The 26,437-nt window shown below is 36.9% G+C and overlaps 1 protein-coding gene across 1 annotated transcript in view; it reads left to right on the top strand.

Annotated features, from left to right (window-relative positions):
• The first annotated feature begins 7,453 nt into the window (after positions 1–7,453).
• slc38a8a (solute carrier family 38 member 8a) overlaps positions 7,454–26,437 on the top strand; it is a 34,602-nt gene continuing 15,618 nt past the window's right edge. Inside the window, exons 1-3 of the mRNA XM_059334383.1 lie at positions 7,454–7,734; positions 18,397–18,595; positions 24,342–24,498. Coding sequence (XP_059190366.1) covers positions 7,531–7,734; positions 18,397–18,595; positions 24,342–24,498 — 560 coding nt within the window. The 5' untranslated portion in view covers positions 7,454–7,530. The remainder of the gene's footprint in view (positions 7,735–18,396; positions 18,596–24,341; positions 24,499–26,437) is intronic.

The raw sequence follows: 26,437 nt of genomic DNA, 5'->3' as shown, positions 1-26,437 counted from the left end.
GTGGAGACAGAGCTGACTTCCAAAATGATTTGGCGACCCCCAGAAATCATCTCGCGACCCCAATTGGGGTCCCGACCCCAAGGTTGAGAATAGCTGGCTTAAAGGAATAGCCCCCAAATTACCATTTGTATATCAATTACTCACCTTCTGTTACCTTAAATCCTTGAAGAAAACTTTGTTTTTCTTCCGATTTACACTTAAAAGTTTGATCACACTTGCGAAAGCGTAGAAGAAGGCTTGAGTGAAAATTCATGCGTTTGGGAACAAGTGATGAATGCAAGCAAAGCAAAGTTTTCTTCAGGAAGTCAAGGTGAGCATTTCATATAGAAAATGGTAATTTTGGGGGTGAAGTATTCCTTAGAGTTTCTTTAAAATTAGTACATGGGGTGGCTGACTGATCGGAAGGTCGGTGGTGCGATCCCTGACCATGGCAGCCTAACCATGGAAGTATCTGTACACTGCAAAAAAAGAAAAGTTGGGTGAACTCAAAATTTCAAGGCAACAAACTTTGATAAAATTTTAAGTTGGACAATTAAACTAAATATTTTAAGTTTTGTTTTTGAGTTTGCTCAACTCTGAATTTCTCTGGCACGATTGTAACGCCGCTATGAAATGTCAGCTACTGTTGTGACCACAATTTTGAGTTAGCATTGATACGCTAATGGCTACTCTTGTAGCTGTAACAAGCAGCCCCACTCAGTTAGCTGCTAGCATCAGTTAGCCGCTAGCATCAGTTAGCCGCTAGCATCAGTTAGCCGCTAGCGTCAGTTAGCCGTTAGCTTTCGCTAATGACCAAATTTCACAACAAAGAAATAAGAGTTATCAGAACTATTGTCCCTTGTTGTGAACCCCAACTTAAAGATATAAGTAACAACAACTCACCAACTTGTTTTTGAGCAGACAACTGGCTTCCTTTGTTGTGCTAACTTACATTATTGCCCTAAATGTCAATAATTTATATTTCCAAGTTTTACCAACTTAAATCACTGTTTTAGGCCAAAAAATACAAGTTGGCTTTTTTGCAGTGTAGTTGCTTTTTGGGAAAAGAGTCGCTAGAGGTATATCGACAACATCGCTAAGTTGGCAACACTGCTTTTTTTGTCGGTCTGTTGTCACATTTGAACTCCGTTGGTTAGCCACTACAAAAAGTACCTGTATGGGAACAGAGGCGGAGGGGAACTAACTAGTGGGCGGACACAAAACACTCAGCTGTTGTTCCACAACGTACATTCAATCTTCCTCCCCTCTACACCATGCCAACTCATCCAGCAGCCTTGCTGCTTGGGAGACTGCTCTGGCACATCTGACTGCTTCATTCTGGTTGCACAGACAGTAATTCAGGCAGAAAACCCCAAAAAACGTTCAAAAACACCACTGATTTCAAGCCCCTATATTTACACTCCTTTTACCCAGTATCTCCTTACCTGTCCAAGCTAGTTCATACTCAAAGAGGATTTGTGAGAGTAATTTTGCTTACTGTTTCTTTGAATTATAAACAGAAAGGTTGTGCATGCAAATCATCATATTCAGTCCATGTCTTTTCTTTCTTTCACAAAGCTGGATTCAGCCTACGGCATACAATCTGTTACCCTGCGACTGTACTGCAGGAAATTGATTTGTGTTGCTTTTTTCATTTTCATCCATGAAATTAAAAGTCAGGAACTCAATTTCACGAGCGACAAAAAGTGACGTTGGTGTTATTTTTTCGAATGAACCCGATGTGTTTTTGGCTTTAGTACCACCAGATCAATTCTGTGCATGATATTTACAAGTTGATATCCCCGTGTTTCTACTGCCGGACACTTATTTTGACTGCTTCATCCTTCCAGGCCATGCAGGCAGAAGAAGTAATTCTTTGTGTTGAACCTTTAGTGCAGGGGTCTCAAACTCGCGGCCCGCGGGCCAATTGCGGCCCTCGTGACGATATTTTGTGGCCCTCACCTCGATATGAGTTTAATGTGAGTTTTATATCAATGGCAGTTTTTTCTGTCATTTTGTGTCTTTTTTTTGTGTCATTTTGTGTCTTTTGTGTCATTTTGTGTCTTTTTTAAATAATTTTGTGTCTTTTTTTGGTAATTCTGTGTATTTTTTGGTCATTTTGAGTCTTTTTTTGTGATTTTGTTTCTTTTTAAAGTAGCCTAATTTTGTCTTTTTTCAGGCATTTTTTGTCTTTTTTGTAATTTTGTGTCTTTTTAAAGTAATTTAGTTTTTTTCTGTCATTTTGTGTCTTTTTTTAGTATTTTTGTGTCTTTTTTTGGTCACTTTGATACTGCCTCTTGCGGCCCCCAGGTAATCTGAGTTTGAGACCCCTGCTTTAGTGGGTTTAAGTTTTCACCACTGTGTTAAAATAATTGATTATTTTCTATATTGGTAAATGATTTTATGCTTGATTTCTGCTTCTCTGTTGTCTGACTTTGTGTCTGTCTCTGTGCGTGACTATCAGGTCAGCCTTGGTAAATATCTCTGTGCATTTATATTAAATCAGGCAATATGATTTTGATACAGTGATTGTTTGTGTGTTAATGTTTAGAAACTTTGATTACATATATTTCATTGTCTGTTTCATATTTTTTAGACTTTTAGAATCTATGTTAGACAGTGAAAATCCTTTGGCTCTGTAAGACATGATATCTTTGTAAGACATAACAAGGCAGGAGGTTTTTGTTGAATGTTCTGGAGAAGAAGCCAGGTCAGGATGGCCTTGTCCGGGGCAGCAAGCAACCAGCTGGCATGACGTGCCGTTTTGTATTGATTAAAACTGGCGAATCAGCGATCAAGAAGGCGGAACTTCCTGGAGGAAATCGACCAGCATGTTTTGTTAACAAATGTTAGTATTTTAATGGGTTCCAGGGAGAGAGACGTGGTTCAGACTTCACGAACTGAAACACGTCTGTTTGTATTCAGGGACATGAGTTTTTGAACCCGGAGATTCTCTGTAAAGTGCACATTTTTTGACGTATTGTAATAAAACTATGTTAAACTGAGAACTTGGACGTCTCCAGCCAACCTGGTCTCACAGAAATCCGTGAAATAGCCACGGATTTCGCTTAACTCAAAATCCGTGGAATAGCCACGGAATCGCTCAAATTTCCGTGAAACTGACACGGATTTCGCTACAATGCAAGTTAATGACAGTCATATCCCGTGGCTATTGGTTTGTTCCAAGTCACGTGACTTTCAAGGTCCCAGCGGTCAGAACAAAAAACATGGCGGACAGTTCTCTCATTTTTAATGAAAAATCAATATTTTGACTTTTTGACGTTTCTGCATAAAAATGGATTTTGATCACATTTCTAGCAAGAAATATATGTTTTATTTTCTAAATATTCACTCAGTGAATGTACATAATCACTTTGTATGTTGGAATAGCCACGGGATATGACTGTCATTAACTTGCATTGTAGCGAAATCCGTGTCAGTTTCACGGAAATTTGAGCAAATCTGTGGTTATTTCACGGATTTCTGTGAGATCATGTTGCTCCAGCTCTTCATTCCCCATCAACGATCTGCGCAGAAAAATGGTGAGGTTTTTTCTGTTGGTGACAGATTATTCAATTTTCAAGGTTTCCTCATGCAATTTTTCTAACAACTGTAATCGGATTGGTTTCACCAACATAATAAGGCATCAATGATTCTGATCTGTTTTACTTGAGTGATAACAACCTTTTCCATGTGGGACTCTATCAACCTACTAATTCCTCTTATGTCTGACCCTCACTGACATGACTGCATGTGATTGGCTGGCAGCGAGACATTCTGGCCACACACAGACGTCGTCTTGTGTCCCCCACCTCACCCTTCCCTCTGACACCCCTCTCATACCTTTTTAACTCCTCCTGATCCCTTTACTCCGACAGGTTTTTGACACTTGTGATCTCGTTCTTATCAGTTTTACTCCTATTTATCACTCACTTTAAGTCAAATCCCTTAGTGTCACAGTTTTATTCATGCAGCTCCCTTCATTCCTGCAACTTTCCCATTCCTGCTGCCCACATTTTCTTCCCCCTCACTAACTGACATCAGCAGCTTTGACAGTGAGCTAGGCAGCCTAACACACACACACACACACACACACACACACACACACCAACCTGGTCTCACAGGAATCCGTGAAATAGCCACGGATTTGCTTAACTCAAAATCCGTGGAATAGCCACAGAATCACTCAAATTTCCGTGAAACTGACACGGATTTTGCTACAATGCAAGTTAATGACAGTCATATCCCGTGGCTATTCCAACATACAAAGTGATTATGTACATTCACTGAGTGAATATTTAGAAAATAAAACATATATTTCTCGCTAGAAATGTGATCAAAATCCATTTTTATGCAGAAACTAAGTCAAAATATTGATTTTTCACTAAAAATGAGAGAACTGTCCGCCATGTTTTTTGTTCTGACCGCCGGGACCTTGAAAGTCACGTGACTTGGAACAAACCAATAGGAAAAAATATTAACTTGCATTGTAGCGAAATCCGTGTCAGTTTCACGGAAATTTGAGTGATTCCGTGGCTATTCCACGGATTTTGAGTTAAGCAAATCCGTGGCTATTTCACGGATTTCCGTGAGACCAGGTTCCACACACACACACACACACACACACACTAATAACAAGAAATGTGCAAAACCAGGCTACACTACATGTAACTGATTTTTGCAGTTTGTTTTTTAGCGTAGACTTCTTGCTAACATGATGTGTTTGATTACTTTTTTGTAGATTTTTTTTTAGATTATTATTTTTGATGCATTTATGTGAGCAGCATTTTAATTTTATCAAGGTAGGACTCATTTTAACTACTTAACTACTACTAATATACTGTTATGAGGTTTAATTTAAAAACATGTCTACCTGTAAAGTAACTAAAGCTGTCAGATAAATGTAGTGGAGTAAAAAGTACAATATTTACCTCAAATTGTAGTGAAGTAGAAGTATAAAGTTACATAAAATGGAAATATCAGCAAATGGAAGTATCAGCATCAACATGTACTTAAAATATCAAAAGTAAAAGTACTCATTATGCAGAATGGACCCACTCAGATTGTTTTATATATTATTACATTATTTGTATTGTTTCAATTATGTAAGCAGTGTTTTAATTTTGTAAATATAGGGCTCATTTTAACTATTTAACATAATGTTGAGTTTAACATGTATAATCATTTTTAGTTTATCATGTTCTTTATATTAAATCTCAACCTGTAAAGTAACTAAAGCTGTCAGATAAATGTAGTGGAGTAAAAAGTACAATATTTACCTCAAATTGTAGTGAAGTAGAAGTATGAAGTTACATAAAATGGAAATACTCAATTAAAGTACAAGCACCTCAAAACTATACTTAAGTACAATACTTGAGTAAAATGTACTTAGTTACATTCCACCAATGGGTTGTATTCAGTGGCGGTTCTACACAGGGGCCTCCAGGGGCCACTGCCCCTGTGAAGAAGCCCTTGGCCCCTGCTGTGGCCCCTGTGTCAAAGTAATAATAAAATATTCAATTTTTTACGATGAACCACGGAACAATTCTTACCTATTTTTTGTTCAAACAATATGTCATTGTACACAGAAGGAACCCAGAATGTGTACATTGTACAATCGTTTAATTGTGCAATAAAAGCTTGTGTAAATAAAAAAAAAGATAATTCTCACTGGACTCACTGGACTGCACTTTCAAAATAAGAAAGTAATTGTGCACAAAAATGAGAAATGTCATTGCCGTACAAAAATAACTGTTATTGTTGGTAAGTCTCATTGTTTCAATCAATGTTTTTGTGTCTTCCAAATATACTCAATTACATTTTTAAATAAGCTAAAATAAAGGTTTTGAATGCTTAACCTCCTGAGACCCAAGCTTTTGTTTGGTATGTATTTGTTTCTCCTAGATATTTTGGATTTGTAGGACCTGATAATTTTAAAAAAAAAAAAAAAAATGGGTTCATTTTACTGTATAACGCAATTAATTCACCAGTGAATAAAACTTTATTTCCTTACATTTACACCCTCTCATTTGAAGAATGATAGTAAAAGTCTATTCATTTTCAAATGAGTACTTCCTGATTAGCAGTGTCATAGCTTGTTGTTAATGCTAAAAATAGTCAAGCTTGCACAGAACATCAAACTACAAACATTATTAAGCACAAATACACACGTTTTAACCATAAAATCTGATCAGCTTTTGTACCTGGTCCACTTTTTTTCTGGGTAAAAGCTGTTAATTGACTTTACCAAGATGCTGCCATCTGATTTTTACACTGATTGAAGTATTGTTCTTATTCTAGAGCAGCTATTCTCAACCTTGGGGTCAGGACCCCAATTGGGGTCGCGAGATGATTTCTGGGGGTCGCCAAATCATTTTGGAAGTCAGCTCTGTCTCCACTGTGTTAAAGGGTTCATGTGTTAATGTGTTTTTGGTCATTTTGTGTATTTTTAGGCCATTTTGTGTCTTTTTTTGATCATTTTGGGTCTTTTTTTTTTATCATTTTGTGGTCAATTTGTGTCTTTTTTGGCCATTTTGTTTCCTTTTTTTGGTCATCTTGTTTCTTTTTTGGGTGATCCGAACTGTGCATGTGAGATTCTGTTCAGTGAGTGGGGGTCGCAGACAACCTGCATGTTAAATTGGGGGTCGCGACTCAAAAAGGTTGAGAACTACTGTTCTAGAGGGCATAGTTCTAGTTAAGCAGAATGAAATATAAGGTCCAGAAAACCTAAAATGAAATGTCCACATATGAGGACGCAGGGTCTCAGGAGGTTAAAAATCATCTTTGCCGTTTTTAATGTGCCACTCTGATTAAACACTGGCCCTTTCTTGGCCCCCACAGTGAAATTGGTCTAGAACCGCCACTGGTTGTATTAGTACTTTAACTTAAGTAAGGGATCTGAATACTCCCCCCACCACTGGTTTGGGACACAATTGGGTCACAAAAGGAACCCAGAATGTGTACATTGTTTAATAGTTTAATAGTGCAATAAAAACTAAATATAAAGATTATTCTCACTGTAGCGCACTTTCAAAATAAAAATAAAAAGTAATTGTGCACAAAAATGAGAAATGGCATTGTCGTACGAAAATAGTTGTTATTGTTGGTAAGTCTCATTGTACAATGTTCAATCAATGTTGTTCTTCCAAATATACTTCAATGAGACTTTTAGCTAAAATAAAGATTTTGAATGCTTAAATATCATTTTTGACGATTTTCAATGTGCCCCTCTGATTAAACACTGGCCCCTCCTTGGCCCCCACAGTAATATTGGCCTAGAACCGCCACTGTTTGGGACACAATTGGGTCCTGAAAAGGTTAAAAAAAAACGGCGCATAGAAAGCTCCTGTAAGGGTTCTGGTGTCCGAGCAGCACCTGAAGGCAGCAGCAGCCCTCCCTCCGGCTCACCTTGCTCAGTGAGCGGCCCGGCCCCCAGCCGGAGGCCGCACCGTGGGGGGGAGTGGTCCCCGGCCGGCCGGAGCCTCCTGTGGGTGTATGTATGTGGCTGGTGAGCGTCAGTGTGCTCCGCCGTAAGTTTCCGCCGGTTGAAGCATGGAGGAGTTAGCCAGAGAGAGCATCAGCCTGCTGGCTTCAGCCTCAGCCAAGCCCCCGCTGGACGTGGCCGCCGGGCCCAGGCTCGGCTCCATGGGGGCCATTTTCATCATGCTGAAGTCCGCCTTGGGCGCCGGGCTCCTCAACTTCCCCTGGGCCTTCGAGAGAGCCGGGGGCATCCGCAGCGCGGTCACCGTCGAGCTGGTGGGCAAGTTTAAATATAAAAACTAGTTTATAAGATGATGTTTCTACTCTAGGATGTGGGCTTTCTCTTGCATTGTTTTTTTTTTAAAGGTTATATATACGCAGGTGCATCTCAATAAATTAGAATATCATAGGAAGTTTATTTATGTCAGTAATTCAATTAAAAAAGTGTGAAAAACACATTATATAGCTCCATTACACACAGAGTGAAACATTTCATGTCTTTTATTTATGTAATTTCTTCTAATTATAATGATTATGGCTTACATTTAATGAAGAGCTAAAATTCAGTGTCTCAAAAAAAAAAATAGACCAATTTTAAAAAGTGTGTTTAATATGGAAATGCTGTTCTTTTAAAAGTGTCATTTTTATGACTCAATACTTGGTTGGGGCTGTTTGACTTGAACTACTGGAAATGGACTTTTCCATCATATTCTAATGTATTGTGATGCACCTGTATGTCAAATATAGGTAACTTTTTATATTTATCTTTATTGGAAGTTTGTTGTAGGGAGGATATGTATCTTATCTACTGGGTGCTGAGGTCCACTGAGATCAATTAAGGAGATTGTGATCTGTTCCACCTGATGGGAGAGGCCATGTGAGACTTGACCTTAGCCCCTTTTTAGATTCACTTTATCAGTCTGACTTTTCTTCTGGTGCTCACCTCTTTTTTCCTGTCTGTCAATCACACTCCTCCAATATGAGAATTGATGGGGATTTATATTAAGCATAGATTTTTTTACACCTGACGAAAGCAGAACTAATTGTGCACAACATTTTCATCCCAGTAAGTCATTATAGTCAGGTGGCTTGGGACCAGATTTAATTTTAATGGGGACACGTCGGACAAAAGCACCAAATTTTTTCCACATGCTCTCTATCACTATAGGTTTCAATTTTTGGTAGGAGCCACTTCATCAAGATTGTGGATCGGAGATGGCAGCCATATAAAGTCTATGAGAACCAATACATCTTCCAAGCCACTTAGAAGGTCAATCTTGGTGTCAAAATATACATTTTCTGTTGGGAAAATGTATATACAAGATCTGACATGAGATTAAAGCGTTCCCTTGATTTTATTTAGCAGTGTATGTGGCAGCTAATCCGCACTCTCCAGTGAACATTGATTTCAAAACATTTTCAACTCAGGATTCCCTGCTGCAGCACTTGAAGACCTGCCAGTCTGGGTAAAAAATGAACATATTTATTTGATCAAATAATCATCTGGTGATATTCTCAATAGTTTTACATGATTCCTTGACCCAGAAAATGTAGATTTTGACACCAAGATTGACCTTCTGAGTGGCTTGGAAGATGTATTGGTTCTCATAGACTTCATATGGGTGCCATCTCCGATCCACAATCTTGATGAAGTGGCTCCTACCAAAAATTGGAACCTATGGTGATAGAGAGCATGTGGAAAAAATGTGGTGCTTTTGTCCGGCGTGTCCCCGTTATTTAGCTAAGCCGCCTGACTATTAGTATGACCCCGAAGATTGACTTGAATTTAGTCATGCATTGAAAGTTAGTAAAAACATTTTTTGGTGGGTTTCCTTTTGTGAATGTTAGAAGTTATGCTCGGGAAATGTTGCACTCTAGTTTTGGAGTTAGTTCTTAACAAGTGGAAAAACTCAATCTGACAAGCTAACCATGCATTCCTCTCTTACTTGTTTTCATATAACTCTACAGACCAAACCAACCTCTGTCCAAGAGTTTAATAGAAGTATAAATCATTCCTTTATCCTCCTGGTGTCACTGTCTGCCCTGGCTGTCCTCGCTTCTATCTTCCACTTTGTCTTTTTGGCTGAATCACCCAGAGGGTTTCCATTGATTTGATGTTTGGAAAGTTTTCAGTTAAGCACGTCTGCTTCTTAGCTGCTCCTTTCTTTCTCTGATTTGTCGCCCTGCAGACTTTGGACAAAATAAGGCCAAAGTGTATTCTTTTACTAGTGCAGTGCCTGTAGGACAGGGGTGTCAAACTCTGCCAAATTTGGCCCACAGTGTAATTTTATTTGGCCCGCGAGGCAATACCAAATTATTATCTTATTATTGTACTATAAAAGCTGACCCGCCGGTATTATACGGCGCATTTACCGCTAATACTACAAATCCCACAATGCCCTGCTGTTGTTTTGGCGCGTCAATCAGGACAGGACCCAGAAACGCTCCTCTGTGACAGTCGTCATAGCAACCTCAAGCTAGAGCTGTCTCCCAGCTACCCCTTCCCAAAAATGGCGAAAAGAAAGGCAGAATTTATTAACCTGTTGAAAAAGTTTATTTTGATATTTAAATCAGAAGGAGAAAAAGAAATAGAAAATAGAAAAGAGGCATACGATTTCTTTTTTCTTTTTTCTTTAATAAATTAATGACATTGATGTGTTTTTTATTTGAAATTTGATTTTGCATGTCTGCACTATTTAGTTATATATTGTATGTTTATAAGCGTTGCTGGTTCCATATTTAATGTTGAAGCAAAACATTCAGATAGAGAGAGAGACACACACACACACACACACACACACACACACACACACACACAGGCTTCTTGCTTTTAAAGATGGATACAAATATATGTTGTTGGCTTTTTCCTTTGCTTGTAGGCTGTTTGATTTGAAACCCACATGGTTTTCTTGTCATGTCCTCCGATTCGAAAGTTGTATGTGCTATCAGGTAGGGCTGGGTATTGCCACTGTTTTTTTTTGTTTTTTTTTGTTTATATTTGATTTCCGATGCGATCCAATATCGAATCCCCAGTAACCACTCTGAAGTAACTTTTACAGGAGGCGTCACCTTAAACAAACATTGATCTGTTAGAAGAGATCCAGGCTTATTGTGTCATTATTTATTGATGAGATAATACCATAGAGAAAATGATACACCCACTGGCTGCTTTGCTGTATGAATTTTAATCAGTTCAAGATTGCATTGTTGTTGTGTTTGTATCAGTCAGACTTGTGGATGATGCAGACTTCTCCATGTAAGATAATTAGCATCTGAGCTAGCTAACGTCAGCTATCCACAGACTGAGCTGTGTTGGCTTTAAAACCTCTTTCAGCCAGGACTCGCCCTCAGAGGGTTACAGCTGCTCTCACCCAATGTTATAATAGTTTTGGATTTTTCATTAGTTTTAGTTTTAATTTCGTTGTGAATTTTTGTTTTCAAATTCAGTTAGTTTTAGTTAGTTTTTAGAGTGAGTTTTCTAGTTTAAGTTTAGTTTTTATTTTTTGAAAATGCTTAGTTTTAGTTTAGTTTTTATTAGTTTTGGTGTTAGTTTTAGTTTTTTTGTAATGGGCTATGTGTTGGGTGCCAGATTCAAAGAGGTCATAATACATATTGCCTTTATTTTCTTTGGTTTATCATCTCAGCCCCAATAAGGTTATTAACTCTTATAGTTCTGGGCGTTTTGCATTTTGGTTCTAGTGTAAACATCCCAGTCTCAGTAAACATATTTACCATGTGTTGCATGTTCAAGTAGAAACACTGAATTATGAATGAAAAAAGTTGACAAAGGAGAACTAAGGACATTTTCACTATAATTTTAGTTAGTTTTAGTTAGTTTTGTAACCACACAATATAGTTTCAGTTACCGTTTTTTAAAAAACTCTAGTTTTTATTTCAGTTAACGGAAATGTTTTTTCAATTCTAGTTTTCGTTATTTTGTTAGTTTTCGTTAACTATAATAACCTTGGTCTCACCTCGCCTTAAAGCGCACTACTTTTCCAAACCTATTTACTTTTATTATTTTATTATATTTTTATCTTTTGCATTAATAGCTGTAAATCAGCTGCAGTTTATTGAAAGATGTATTTTTGAATGAGTCCTGATAAAGAATATTATCTTGTTGCGTAAAAGAACCTCCGACTAAATTTAAAAGCTTGATAGCTAAATTAGAGTAGGCGTGTGCCATATCGTATCGTTCACGGTTATACTGGTATATTTTTTTTATGAGTAAAAATATAATAAAATCATGATATTGGCAACATTCCTACTTCTTGACTTAGTGCCATAATGGTTTCCCATTAATGACCTAGACTGTGGTGGCCCGCCAGAGTCTCTTGTGCTTCGCTAACGTCACATTTCAAGCTGCTGAAAGTATATCTAGGCTAGAATATTTATACTATGAAGTTATTTTGCGTTGTGTCTCTGTTCAGCAGATTGTCTGTCACCCGTCAGTCAGTCAAACCCCAACCACCTCACCGACATGACGCTCAATTTTTGTGTTCCCAGTGACAAATATTACTAAAATTTGATAATATTTCATTAAAATTAATGTTTTAATATGCAGTTCATTCTTCTACATCTAATCCATCTGCAAACAATGAGTATCGTTCTTCAACTATGCAAATATTCTGTTTTGAACATGACATTTGTCCACCGGTGCAACTGTCCTAGGTAGCATTACTTATCTTAAAACAACTGTAATTTAATGAAAAATTAATCTAAATACATTAAAATACTTGAATGCATGTCATACGAGTGTTTACTTAATGAATCTAGAGGATATAAGTGTTAAGGTCCCTATGTAGAGTTATTATGACACATTACATTTTGTCCTTCTGGAGCAACGCCATGATGTCGATATAAAACAGGCATTAATGTGACCACCCCATTACTGAGAGGGGTCCTTCCAGAACCAGGAAGGACAGAAGAATCTCTGGACGCAAGATCACTTCTGTCTCAAATATTTTCATAATATTACTATTTCCGTGCAGTGTTGGAACTGGTCGTCTTAAGGTAGTCCTTTGGTACAACGCAGTTTAAGTATTGATCTGAATATTTTTATCAATTTACATTGAGTGATCATTGAAAATAATGTAAATTGATAAAAATATTCATAACTAATATGCCTTGGGCTTATCTATCTTATCTGTCCAACATTCTCTGAATTAAATAATGATATTCTGTATTTTGTTGCACCGGTGGACACATTTTAGGACTACCACACCAAAGAGTTAATAATATGCTAAATATATGAAGAATTAGAAATGGACACATTCAGTTTTGAATTATTCACATATAAGGGAATATAATTGAATGTCATTTGACATATATTTTTTAATTATTCTTTTTTTCACTTTGAATTTGAGTTCACGTCAACCACCCATATACCAAGCTGCCTACCTGTCTGTATCAGTCCCGTCCCCACATCATCTCTCCATGTGCGTGTGTTTGCACCGAACTAAATCCTATCAACCGGTCCGGGCCGTCAGGTCCAAATGGTCCGAACATAATGCTGCTTTATGCCGTTCATTAGCCGCAAGCTAAAATTAGCTAACAATTAAAGTTGTTTTAATCACAAAAAGCTACTATTACTTCCTGTCGCTAAACACTTGCAGCTTTCAAAATAAGAGCAATGTGTTAATCCACCACAGAATTTACAAGAAAACTGTGAAAAAAAATGCCTTAAATTAAACATACAAGAACCTTTATTGTCCTTTACAGCAGTAGTTCTCAACCTTTTTTGAGTCGCGACCCCCAATTTAACATGCATGTTGTCTGTGACCCCCACTCACTGAACACAATCTCACACGCACAGTTCAGATCACCCAAAAAAGAAACAAAATTACCAAAAAAAGGAAACAAAATGACCAAAAAGACACAAAATGACCCAAAAAAGACACAAAATGACCCAAAAAAGAAACAAAATGACCTAAAAAAGAAACAAAATGACCAAAAAAAGACACAAAATGACCAATAAAAGGAAACAAAATGACCAAAAAAAGGAAACAAAATGACCAAAAAGACACAAAATTACCAAAAGACACAAAATGACTAAAAAAAGACACAAAATGACCAAAAAAGGAAAGAAAATGACCCAAAAAAGAAACAAAATGACCAAAAAAAGAAACAAAATGACCAACAAAAGACACAAAATGACTAAAAAAAGACACAAAATGACTAAAAAAAGACACAAAATGACCAAAAAAGACACAAAATGACTAAAAAAAGGAAACAAAATTACCAAAAAGACACAAAATTACCGAAAGACAGAAAATTACCCAAAAAAGACATTAAGTGACCAAAAAGACTAAAACACATTAACACATGAACACTTTAACACAGTGGAGACAGAGCTGACTTCCAAAATGATTTGGCAACCCCCAGAAATCATCTCGCGACCCAATTGGGGTCCCGACCCCAAGGTTGAGAATAGCTGCTTTACAATATTTCATTAAAATATGCAATGATTAAGAGCATTGTATATGATGGAATAGTGGCATTAGAATGTGTGAGAGGCACCAGATTTGGGCTTTTATGAAAAACAATCCTCCAGGGGAGCATCCCCAGGACCCCTAGCCAGATATTTTTCAACACCGTCTGGCTACTCCCAAGTCCAGGAGAAAGCCCTGTTGACTGAAAAATGTTATGTGAGGTATTTGATGACATTTAGCTCTCAAAGTGGACAAGATTGATCACATTGTGACTAAAAAATGTAAAAAAAAATTCTTCTCCTAGATGGTTATTTTTTTAATTATTTGCTAATACTCAAGAGTCAAGGGTATTTTTTGTATTTTGCAACTGTTGTTGAACGTTTTTTATTTATTTATACAGACTAAAAAAATCTATTATATGAATATATATTATATGAAATGAAATTCAAAAAGTATTTGAGAGCTTATACAAATACTACAAAACAACGTATCTGCTTTCCAGGCTTCAGTGGGTTAAGGGCCATATCGCCCACCCCTAAATAAGAACCAATAAGTAATTGTGCCATCAATTATCTGATTAGTCAACTAATTATTTCAATAATTGATGGCTAATGTATCACTTGATGCCTTACTTGATGCATCATTTGGGCTTTGGAAAACTTGGAAAAATCATAATCATAAAGCATTTGCACTATTTATGTAGTATTGAATGATGAATTAAAGAATATTAAATGTAATTTAAATGATTGTGAAAGTGGGCCATAAGATGTTGGCACTTAGTCCCTTGACTAATCTGCCTCAGCCTAATCTATCATCATGCCCTGCACTACTCAGTGACTAAAGATTAGTACTTTAATGTATTTAAACAATGCCACCATTAAAAGTGAGTGTTTAGGTGATTGTACACAGTTAAGGAGCTCAGACATGGTTCTGGACATTGTAATTGGTGCTAAATGAGTTCAAAAACCTAAATCTAAATGTTTTCTTCTCTGCACTTATTAATTAGACCAGGTGTCCCCGTTACACTGGAACGCTTCCAAATATCTGACTGGACACTTGACAGTAACTTTACAGCTTAATTGGATCACAGACTTTTCTAGTTGGTGTTCAAGCTTGCTCCTTCTTTTCCAACAACACTCCCAAGTGTTTTCTCCTCTAATGTTACACCTAATTTTAGGGCTGGGCGATATGGCCCTAAAAGAATATCACGATATTTCAGGCTATTTTTGCGATAACAATATTCTTGACGATATTAGGAAATACTTAAAAAGATATAAAAAACATGATTTTTTTTTTAAGTCTGTATAAATAATTAAAAATCTAAAATGTAGTTTGAAGTGCAAATCTCAACAGTTGCCAAATACAAAAAAATTCACTCTTGACTCTTGAGTATGAGCAAATAATAAAAATAACCATTTAGGGGTTTCGGGGGCATATTTTAATGACAATTTGTAAAGGAGAATAAAGGTTCTTATATGTTTTATTTAAGGCATCTTATTTTGACAGTCTTCTTGTAAATTCTGTGGTGGATTCTCTTAACACACCGTGCTCTTATTTTGAAAACTGCATGTGTTTAGTGACAAGCGGGAGTAAGTAGCTTTTTGTGATTAAAACAAATTTAACCACTACATCAAGAAGTAGGAACGTTGCCAATATCATGATATGCATTTTTTTTAACCATAAAAAAAACAACAATATTATCGTGAACGATACGATATGGCACACCCCTACCTAATTTGCATATTTGAGTTTCCATGTTGCAGAGACTAATCCCAGATTTTAACCTTAAAGATGTTCAACAGGGATCTAAAACCCTGAAGGATGATTCCCCTCTCCACTGTTTTTCTTTCTCTGTTTTGGCTATGTTGCTGGTTTTCTTATTGTTACTGGGTAAAAATACTTTATCTTCCACATCTCATTAAGAATTCAGTTCTCCCTGTTTTTGTATCAGCATATTAACCCAGAAGACATTGACATCAATCCTGATCGGAGTATAAAGGGTTTAAAAGTTTTGACTGGAATATTTAGAATGGCCACAAATGATCCCCTTTATGGCAGCTATAGAAAATACCAGCCAAAAAGACATATAACAGGCAAGTATTATAGCAGGCAACCAAGTATTGAGTCATATGGATGGACATACTTTTCAGAGGCCAAAATTTCCATATTAAACATTTTTTTTGTAATAGAAATTAATTAATTAAATAAATAAATAAAGACATGAAATCTTTCATTCTGTGTGTAATGGATCTGTATAATGTGTTATTTCCACCTTTTGAATTGAATTAGTGCCATAAATAAACTTTTCTGTGATATTCTAATTTATTGAGATGTACCTGTATAGTGCAGCAAAATGTTGCTTGACCTGATTTAAAAAAATATATAGATTTTTTAAAAATAGTCAGCAATTGACTGACAATATTATTTGCTTTTCCGTTTGATATCTTCATAGGAGGGGCTTTTGTATGATTTTATCAATATAAGATTTCCTTGGTGTCAGTTTTTCATTAAAACCAGGTTCATTCATTTTTTATTTTTTTTTAATTGTATTCATGCATATTTTATTTTATGCGGGCAGTACATTTTACATTTTATTTTATTAATTTTTATCCCATTTTTTTATTTATTTTATCTTATTGCATCTTACTGTTCTATTGTTTACTACATCTCTTTGTATTGTGTTATGTATTTATTGTTTGTGCAGCACTTTGAAACCTTGTGTTTGCTAAAATTGTGCTATATAATTAAAGGGGATTGGATTGGATTCATAAAAGCACCATTAATCAAACAGGTTTGTCAGACTGCTTAACAGCCTCAAAATGACCCATCCACCCAGTTATTTAGCTGTTGTATTAGTGTCAAAACTGGACGATGTGACAACCAAACCAGACAGTGGGAGAAATGTATTCAATTACGATTTCCTAGATTTGTCCAGACATGCAACAGTTATCTTTACCCTTGTTAACTTTACCTCCGTGGTAACATTTTCCCAGGGAACACAGATGGAAATGAGGTTTTGGCTACATCTTGTACAATAAATATATTGTGCATTGTCCCGGTTAAATAAACAGTAACAATAAAACCATTATACTAAAACAAATAAATAATTGTTCCCTATCCGAATTATAGAATGACAAAGCCTCTTTCCTCATAGACTCTATAAATATGTTGGCAGTGCCTTACCCCTCATAACTCCGGGCTAATCCAAAAAAGGGGGCAAAGAGGGGGAGCGTTGGTGGGCTGCCACCTGTGAGGCAGATAAGCCTTTTTAATTATGCAAATTTAATATAATTTAAACTTTAAAAAAAATCCCCACCCCTCACATTTTAACATGAGTGTCCAAGAGGACTGACTCCCTTTTGGAGACGGCCTCATGTGGCCATATGGGGAACTGCAGTTTTTGGCACATCTACATTGGGTTCACTTTTTTCACTAAAAAAACAAACACAAAATGACCAAAAAAGACACAAAATGTCAAAAAAAAAAAAGACACAAAATCACCCCAAAAGACACAAAATCACCCCAAAAGACACCAAATGACCAAAAAAAGACACAAAATGACCAAAAGACACAAAATGACTGACTCCCTTTTGGAGACAGCCTCATGTGGCCATATGAGGAACTGCAGTCTTTGGCACATCTACATTGGGTTCACTTTTTTAGCCGTGGAGGTTGCTGCTCGGTTTTTTTTTCTGCAGTGGATGTTGTGAGCATGTAAATATCAGTCAGCAATTTAGAAAGTCTAAAAAAATTACTCAGTTGCAAAACAAGCTTTAGAACCAGTGTTTCCCATAGGGTTTTCTGATGGCGGCACCTGAACAAAGTAGGTGGGTCCGGGGGCATGCTCGCCTGGTGGAAATTTTTGCCCTAAAAACCTAAATTTGGGCGTTCCCGGTGGCACACCTGGTAGAGCGCATACCACAGAGGCCCAGTCTTCGTAAGCGGGCGGCCCGGGTTTGAATCCGGCTCGGAGCCCTTTCCCGCATGTCTTCCCCTCTGTCTCCTCCTTTCACTCTCCATATCTCTCCTGTCAATAAAAGCTACAAAATGCCTCAAAAAATATCTTAAAAAAACAAAAAACAAAAACCTAAATTTGGTGCCTCTTGCACATTCTAATGCCACTATTCCATCTTAATCATTGCATATTTTAATGAATGTTGTAAAGGAGAATAAGGGTTCCTTAAAATGACCAGAAAAGACACAAAATGTCCAAAAAAAGACACAAAATCACCCAAAAAGACACAAAATGACCAAAAAAGACATTAAATTACCAAAAAAAACTAAAACACAATAACACATGAACACCCCCAGAACTCATCTCCCGACCCCAATCGGGGTCGGGACCCCAAGGTTGAGAATAGCTGTTCTAATGTATTGAGATGCACCTGTATAGACTGCACCGGGATGATTTGGGCAAATAAGTGTTTGTTTGATTTTGGCTGCAGCAAATATCATCCTGCTTTCTGAAGTCTGTCATGCATACCTCTGTATCTCTTGCCCCCCTCAGGTCTCCCTGGTGTTCCTGGTCAGCGGGTTGATCATCCTCGGCTACTCGTCGTCCATCACTGGCCAGTGCACGTACCAGGCGGTGGTGAAGGAGGTGTGCGGGCCGGCCATCGGTCAGCTGTGTGAGATCTGCTTCATCTTCAACCTCTTCATGATCTCTGTGGCCTTCCTGGTGATCCTGGACGACCAGCTGGAGAAGCGTGAGTCCGTAGTGTGCAGGTCGTAGCACTATGTACTAGGGGTGGGCGATATGGCCCTAAAAGAATATCACGATATTGCAGGCTATTTTTGCGATTACGATATTCTTGACTATTAGGAAATACTTAAAAAGATAGAGAAAATGTTTGTTTTTTTAGTCTGTATAATAATAAAAAATCTAAAATGTAGTTTGAAGTGCAAATCTCAACACTTGCCATATACCAAAAAAAATTACTCTTGAGTATGAGCAAATAATAAAAATAACCATTTAGGGGTTCCGGGGGCATATTTTAATGAAATTTTGTAAAGGAGAATAAAGGTTCTTGTATTTTTTATTTAAGGCATCTTATTTTGACAGTCTTCTTGTAAATTCTGTGGTGGATTCTCTTAACACACCGTGCTCTTATTTTGAAAGCTGCATGGGTTTAGCGACAGGGAGTAAGTAGCTTTTTGTGATCAAAACAACTTTAACCACTACATCAAGAAGTAGGAACGTTGCCAATATCATGATATGCATTTTTTTTTTTTAACCATAAAAAAAATATACCGATATTATTGTGAACGATACGATATGGCACACCGCTACTATGTACTGAACTTTGCTTTTTAGTCAGATACTTTTAATCTTTATCACTTGAGTTTTAATAGACGACCTTTCTGAAATGAGTGTTTCCAATATGTAGCCGGATCACTGGGAAAAAGAAACGCAATGTGGTCATGACCAGTTCTTTAAATAGTCTGTTGCCTCCTTGAACTTGACTTTGAATCTCTTGGTGTTGTTGTAGTTCATGGCCCAGCTCAACTGTTTGTCTCTGAATTAAAAAGAGGTCGATAACAATCTCTCCCCTCTTCTCATGACAGAGAGGAGGAATCTTCTATGACCTTGCAGGCTTTGGTCTCCTGGCAGTTACCGGGCAGGATAATGTCTGTTTGTAGCGTTAGCTACAGAGAATAAAATTGAGATTGTGGTGAAATGGCCAATAATGTTGTATCTGAATCAGGTGTCTTTATTTCCCCACATAATCATCAGGGAATTATACTTTTAATTTTCCTTATATTTTGGACTGAGACCAGTTCTAAGCATGGGCACAAATTCTCTTCCTGCCAAGTTGCTGCCGATAAAAACATGAAACTTGGACCTAAAGCAGCTATTCTCAACCTTGGGGTCGGGACCCCAATTGGGGTCGCAAGATGATTTCTGGGGGTCGCCAAATCATTTTGGAAGTCAGCTCTGTCTCCACTGTGTTAAAGTGTTCATGTGTTAATGTGTTTTAGTCTTTTTGGTAACTTAATGTCTTTTTTTTTTTTCAATTTGTCTTTTTTAGTCATTTTGTTTCCTTTTTTTTGGTCATTTTGTGTCTTTTCTGGTAGTTTTGTTTGCTTTTTTGGTCATTTTGTGTCTTTTTTTTAGTCATTATCTGTCTTTGGTAATTTTGTTTCCTTTTTTGGTCATTTTGTGTCTTTTCTGGTAGTTTTGTTTCCTTTTTTGGTAATTTTGTGTCTTTTTTGATCATTTTGTGGTCAATTTGTGTCTTTTTTGGTAATTTTGTTTCCTTTTTTTGGTCATTTTCTGTCTTTTTTAGTCATTTTCTGTCTTTTTGGTAATTTTGTTTCCTTTTTTGGTCATTTTGTGTCTTTTTTGATCATTTTGTGGTCAATTTGTGTCTTTTTTAGTCATTTTGTTTCCTTTTTTGGTCATTTTCTGTCTTTTTTGGTCATTTTCTGTCTTTTTTTGGTCACTTTCTGTCTTTTTGGTAATTTTGTTTCTTTTTTGTCATTTTGTGTCTTTTTTTGTCATTTTGTGTCTTTTTTGGTAGTTTTGTTTCCTTTTTTGGTCATTTTGTGTCTTTTTTGATCATTTTGTGGTCAATTTGTGTCTTTTTTAGTCATTTTGTTTCCTTTTTTTGGTAATTTTCTGTCTTTTTTTGGTCATTTTCTTTCTTTTTTTGATCATTTTGTGGTCAATTTGTGTCTTTTTTGGTCATTTTGTTTCCTTTTTTTGGTCATTTTGTTTCTTTGTGGGTGATCTGAACTGTGTGTGTGAGGTTGTGTTCAGTGAGCGGGGTTCGCGGACAACGTGCATGTTAAATTGGGGGTCACGACTCAAAAAGGTTGAGAACTACTGGCCTAAAGAACACCAGTCTATTTCTCTGTGCTGTTGTTTTTCCACATAGAACCTGGCTGGTTAAAGTTTACTTTCAGCCCACGTTTTGCTCGTCTGCTGTAATAAACGCTCACGTTAGCTAATGTCAGCTATTATCGCTAACATTTAGCTAAATGTGGGGAAAAAAGACACTCAGGCCTTGTCCACACATACAAGGGTGTAATATGGATGTATTACTAGGGAGTGACTTCTCTAGATTGCCTGTTCACAGAGAGAGAGGAGGAGAGCCGCTAATCGAGACAAACAAGCTAAAAAAATCCATCACTCTCTACCGAGTTTCTATTGAAAGATGGAGCCACCTTGACAATTTTGGCTGCGAGCAAAAAAACCCCACAAAAATTATGAAAAGCTGCTGTTTTGCAAGATGTACTACCAACATGTAAAAGAACCCAGAACTACGTTTTTATAAACTGCCGAACCAAGAAAAAAAAAAAACTTTTAAGAGGACAAAATACTATACAGATTAAGAATCAACCATGGGCTGAAATGCCAAGAAAATGTCTGTTTATAGCTCAAATAAAATCTAAAATAATAATGTTTAAATCTATGTCTACCAGAAATGACAAGTTAGCCGTTAGGAAGCTCATGTTAGCAAGCTAATGTTGGCTAATATTCACTTTTGTCCTCTTTTAAAGCAGAACTATGCAGCTTTTTCAACTTTTTAATTGATGACTAGTTTATAAAAAGCAATGTGATGGTAAAGTGACCTGTTTTGGCACAAATGTTGTCCTTCACTGCCCCCCCTGGTGGAAAACCAGCCTTGCAAGATGTGTTTTTTTTTGCCCCTGCATTGGAGGATTGGAGAGTCTAGCATGAAGCGAGAAAAGGAAAAGCTTAAAAGCAATTCTACATACACACACCACTCTCAAGCACCAGATAGCCACAATGGATGGCTATAAGAACAAGCTGTTCATTTTGATACTATTACATCGTCATGGCTGAGTCACCAAAATGACCTAAGATACAGTTGTCGGCAGAGGAGGTGAGGGAGAGGAAGAGAGCTCTTGACCACATAGTCTAGATGGAATTGTCCAAAAAGTGAAAGTGAGGAGCATTTATGGGTACAAGTCAGTAACCGGCCTACTTTACTTATTTCAAGGGTGCTAGGTCCAAAAAAAATGGTTCCCAAATGAAATTTTGAGTTTTTGACCTTCTCATTTGTATCAAATGGCCGCCCATCTTGCACAGTCATTGGACCATTTCCCCTTAGTTTTTTTGTAAGTAGGCAATCAAGATGAGGAAATTAAGTTTCTGGATCTATAGTCTAGGGTCAGAGCAAGGATATAGTGGAGGCTCTGTCTTTTATGCATATATATATATATATATATATATATATATATATGCATAAAAGACAGAGCCTCCACTATATCCTTGCTCTATATATATATATATATATATATATGCAAGTACATAATTCCACATGTGTTCATTAATAGTTTTGATGAATCTACAATGTAAATAGTCATGAAAATAAAGGAAACGCATTGAATGAGAAGGTGTGTCCAAACTTTTGGCCTGTACTGTATGGTAAATGTTAAATGGACCTGCACTTATACAGCGCTTTTCTAGTCGAAATCGCTTTACACTCCAGACTGCGCTCATTCACCCTTTCACACACATTCATACTGGTGGCAGAGGCTACCCTAAATGGTGCCACCTGCCACCATTGGGAATTCATTCTCACTGATGAACGCAACATCGGGAGCAATTTCAGTATCTTGCTCTGCCGGCTCTGTTGACAACAAATGCACATGGAACAGTGGTAGAAAGGGGGATGGGTGCCATGAGTTTTTTATTTATTTATTTTTTTTTTACAACAGCATTATAAAATATAAACTAATAAATATAAATAGACCTTTAAAAGTTCAGTTTTTCGGTTAACCTGATTTTAACTTGCTTCTGGGTTCTTTTAACTTGTTGGTAGTGCATTTCACTACACAGCAGCTTATAGAAATTTCTGTTTTTTTTTTTTTTTTTTTTGCTAGGGGACAAAATGGTCAAAGAGGCTCCTTCATTCAATACAAAGTCAATGGAGAGTGATGTGTGATGAGTGTTTGTTTTCCCCTGCTGGTCTTCAGGTCTTCAGAGAGTGACTCACTCTGTCTCTATGGAGCCTCGGGGCTGATCTTAATACATTTAGGACTCAGAAGCCTACCAACACTACTTCCTTTTGCAGCAGCAGGTTGTGCTTTAAGCTCAGTTCTTCTGCTGGGGGGCAACGCTACTTGACACATGCCACTATATTGATTAGGGCAGCTATTCTCAACCTTGGGGTCCTGACCCCAATTGGGGTCCCGAGATGATTTCTGGGGGTCGCCAAATCATTTTGGAAGTCAGCTCTGTCTCCACTGTGTTAAAGTGTTCATGTGTTTTTGTCTTTTTGGTCATTTAATGTCTTTTTTGCCAATTTTGTGTTTTTTTTTTTTAGTAATTATGTGTCTTTTCTGGTCATTTTGTGTCTTTTTTTGCCCATTTTGTGTTAGTTTTTTTTTAGTAATTTTGTCTTTTTTTGGTCATTTTGTGTCTTTTTTTTGTCATTTTGTTTCTTTTTTTGGTCATTTTGTGTCTTTTTGGTTATTTTGTGTCTTTTTCTGGTCATTTTTTGTAATTTTGTGGTCAATTTGAGTCCTTTTTTGCTTAATTTTATGTAATTTTTTGGTCATTTTGTTTCTTTTTTTGGTCATTTTGTGTGTTTTTGGTTATTTTGTGTCTTTTTCTGGTCATTTTTTGTAATTTTGTGGTCAATTTGAGTCCTTTTTTGCTTAATTTTATGTAATTTTTTGGTCAAGTTGATTCTTTTTTGGGTAATTTTGTGTCTTTTCTGACAAATCCCAAATTAGCAAGTTATTACTTTACAAGGAGTCTCTGGCTTGAAGCTGAAGTTACAAAAATAAATAAATATATGCACAGACAGAGAGATGTTTTAGTTGTTGTCTGCTTCATTATTTGTCCAAAATTCATCGTATCAACTGAGTTTGTCTGTTTTTTGGTCATTTTGTGACTTTTTTTGGTAATTTTCTGTCTTTTTTTGGTGATTTTGTTTCCTTTTTTGGTGATTTTGTTTCCTTTTTTGGTCATTTTGTTTCTTTTTTGGTAATTTTGTCTTTTTTGGTCATTTTGTGTCTTTTTTGATGACTTTGTGGTCAATTTGTGTCTTTTGGTCATTTTATTGGTCATTTGGTGTCTTTTTTGGGTCATTTTGTTTCTTTTTTTTTTGTCATTTTGTGTCTTTTTTTGGTCATTTTGTGTCTTTTTGGTCATTTTGTGTCTTTTTTGGTCATTTTGTTGGTCATTTGGTGTCTTTTTTGGGTCATTTTGTTTCTTTTTTGGGTGATCTGAACTGTGCGTGTGAGATTGTGTTCAGTGAGCGGGGGTCGCGGGACAACATGCATGTTAAATTGGGGGTCGCGACTCAAAAAGGTTGAGAACTACTGGATTAGGGCATGCAGGTTAAATCAGCCATCCTACTAACTCAGAGCGTGTCAGACTGTCAAACAGCTGACAGAGGGTCAGATATTAGTCAGAAAATAAGATCTATCCAGCATCCCTGTTCCTAACTCTTTCCTTCTGTGTGTTCCTGTCAGTGTGCGGCTCACTGTACGAGCTGATCACTGGTCTGCCGGAGTCAGAGATGCCGTACCACGTGTACACGGACCAGCGCTTCAGCCTGGTGCTGCTCTGCGTCCTCCTCATCCTGCCGCTGTCCATCCCCAAAGAGATCAGCATCCAGAAATACATCAGGTCAGCTGTCTCATGTCACATGTTGCAGTCTCAGCACATTCAAGTTTGTCCACACATGGTTTAGAAAACAGACATAGCAGAACAGCATGTTTGTCAGTTTGATCATTTTGGATTGTAAGTGTTTTTGATTGTATCATTTTTCCACATTTGATCAAAATTTTATAATAGTTTGAGTGTAGATTTGGTATAAAAGCTGCATTTTTAAAAAAATAATTTGGATGGAGATGTTTTTATTAATTCAAGCCTTTGGTTGAGAACAAGATGGAACAAAAACTACCAGCCATATTTGCCATCACTGAAAACTTTTTTATTTTAAAGGCCTACAAATGATAAACTTGAAACCGACTTTTTAACCTCTATTGAGTAGTTTTTAAAATTATTTCACTTGTTAAGCACTTTGAGATCTGCTGATAAAAAGTGCATTAGAAATAAAATTTATTTATTATCATTATCACATGTTGTGCTCATGGTCATCACAAGCTGATAACTTATACATTTGGTGACTTAATGTAGAACCAAAAACAAAGTTGAGATGTTGTCTAAAACGTTAAAAAAACTAAATGCAATAATTTGCTAATCCTTTGAGACAAATGGTGCTTTACAAATGTATTAGACCACCAGTTTATGCCCCAGTGTCCTAAATTAACAACGTGAGTAATTACCAAAATATTGTGTTTTGTTTCTGTAATGGTTAATGCACCAGTATGTAGAAGCTCTTTAACCAAAATGTTTCTAATGCTAAAATCCGATTCTTATTGTTATCCATGAATTTTCAAATTTACTGTTTTACCCCCAAAAAAACCCTGTAAAAACAGTAAAGCACATTATTATTTCTCATTATTATTTCTTTATTAAAGGAACACTCCACCGTTTTTTCATATTAAACATGTTATTCGGTCAAGTAAGACGAGTTGATACAGACCTCTTGCGTCTCAATGCGTGCACTCAATCGCCCTGGCGCCACTTGGCTAGCACTTAGCTTAGCCCAGTTCATTCATTAGGATCCAAACAGATGGACAGTTAGAAGCGACCAAACTCCTCCACGTTTTCCCTATTTAAATACAGCTACACGAGTAGTTAAACGACCAAGTATGGCGACACAAAATAAAACGTGGCGCTTTTCTAAGCGGATAAAAAGGAGAACTATAATGTATGGCGGAATAGCACTTGGGAGCACTTCGACTCGGCGCAGTAATATCATCACTTCCGCTCCCTCTCACTTCCGTCAGGAGTGATGATATTACTGGTGGTTGGTCGTTTAACTACTCGTGTAGCTGTATTTAAATAGGGAAAACGTGGAGGAGTTTGGTCGCTTCTAACTGTCCATCTGTTTGGATCCTAATGAATGAACTGGGCTAAGCTAAGTGCTAGCCAAGTAGCTCCGCGCGCCAGGGCGATTGAGTGCACGCATTGAGACGCAAGAGGTCTGTATCAACTCGTCTTACTTACCCGAATAACATGTTTTAATATGAAAAAACGGTGGAGTGTTCCTTTAAGAAGCCAAATTACAGTTATTTACTTGCATTCCTGGACAGAAAAATGAGTTTTAGTGGTTGAATATTATGCTTGATTATTTCTGACTTCTCAGAGAAGCCCAGTGAGCTGTCTCATATTTGAATATAAAAAGGTGAATTCACTTTATTTGCCAAATAAATAACAATAACAATTAAAAAAAAAATAAAAACATTTGAAAGATTTCTAAAATATTTGTTTTTTCATGTTTATGACTGGTGGTCTAATAAAATTTGTTAAGCACTGCATATTAAATTGAAAACTGACACATATTTAAACTCTTACTGGGGATTTCCACCGGGCGCGTTACAGCAGCAGCACGTCAGCTTAGCGAGCCGGTCGTATACACGCGATAATCCTGACCATACGGGAGACCGCAAGATCCCGTGATAAACTCTAAACTCTATTTATACAGTCTATGGATAAA

Source organism: Centropristis striata, chromosome 6 (genome assembly GCF_030273125.1).
Source record: "Centropristis striata isolate RG_2023a ecotype Rhode Island chromosome 6, C.striata_1.0, whole genome shotgun sequence".
NCBI classification, from domain to species: Eukaryota; Metazoa; Chordata; class Actinopteri; order Perciformes; family Serranidae; genus Centropristis; species Centropristis striata.
This window is presented reverse-complemented; position numbering and strand designations above follow the sequence as displayed.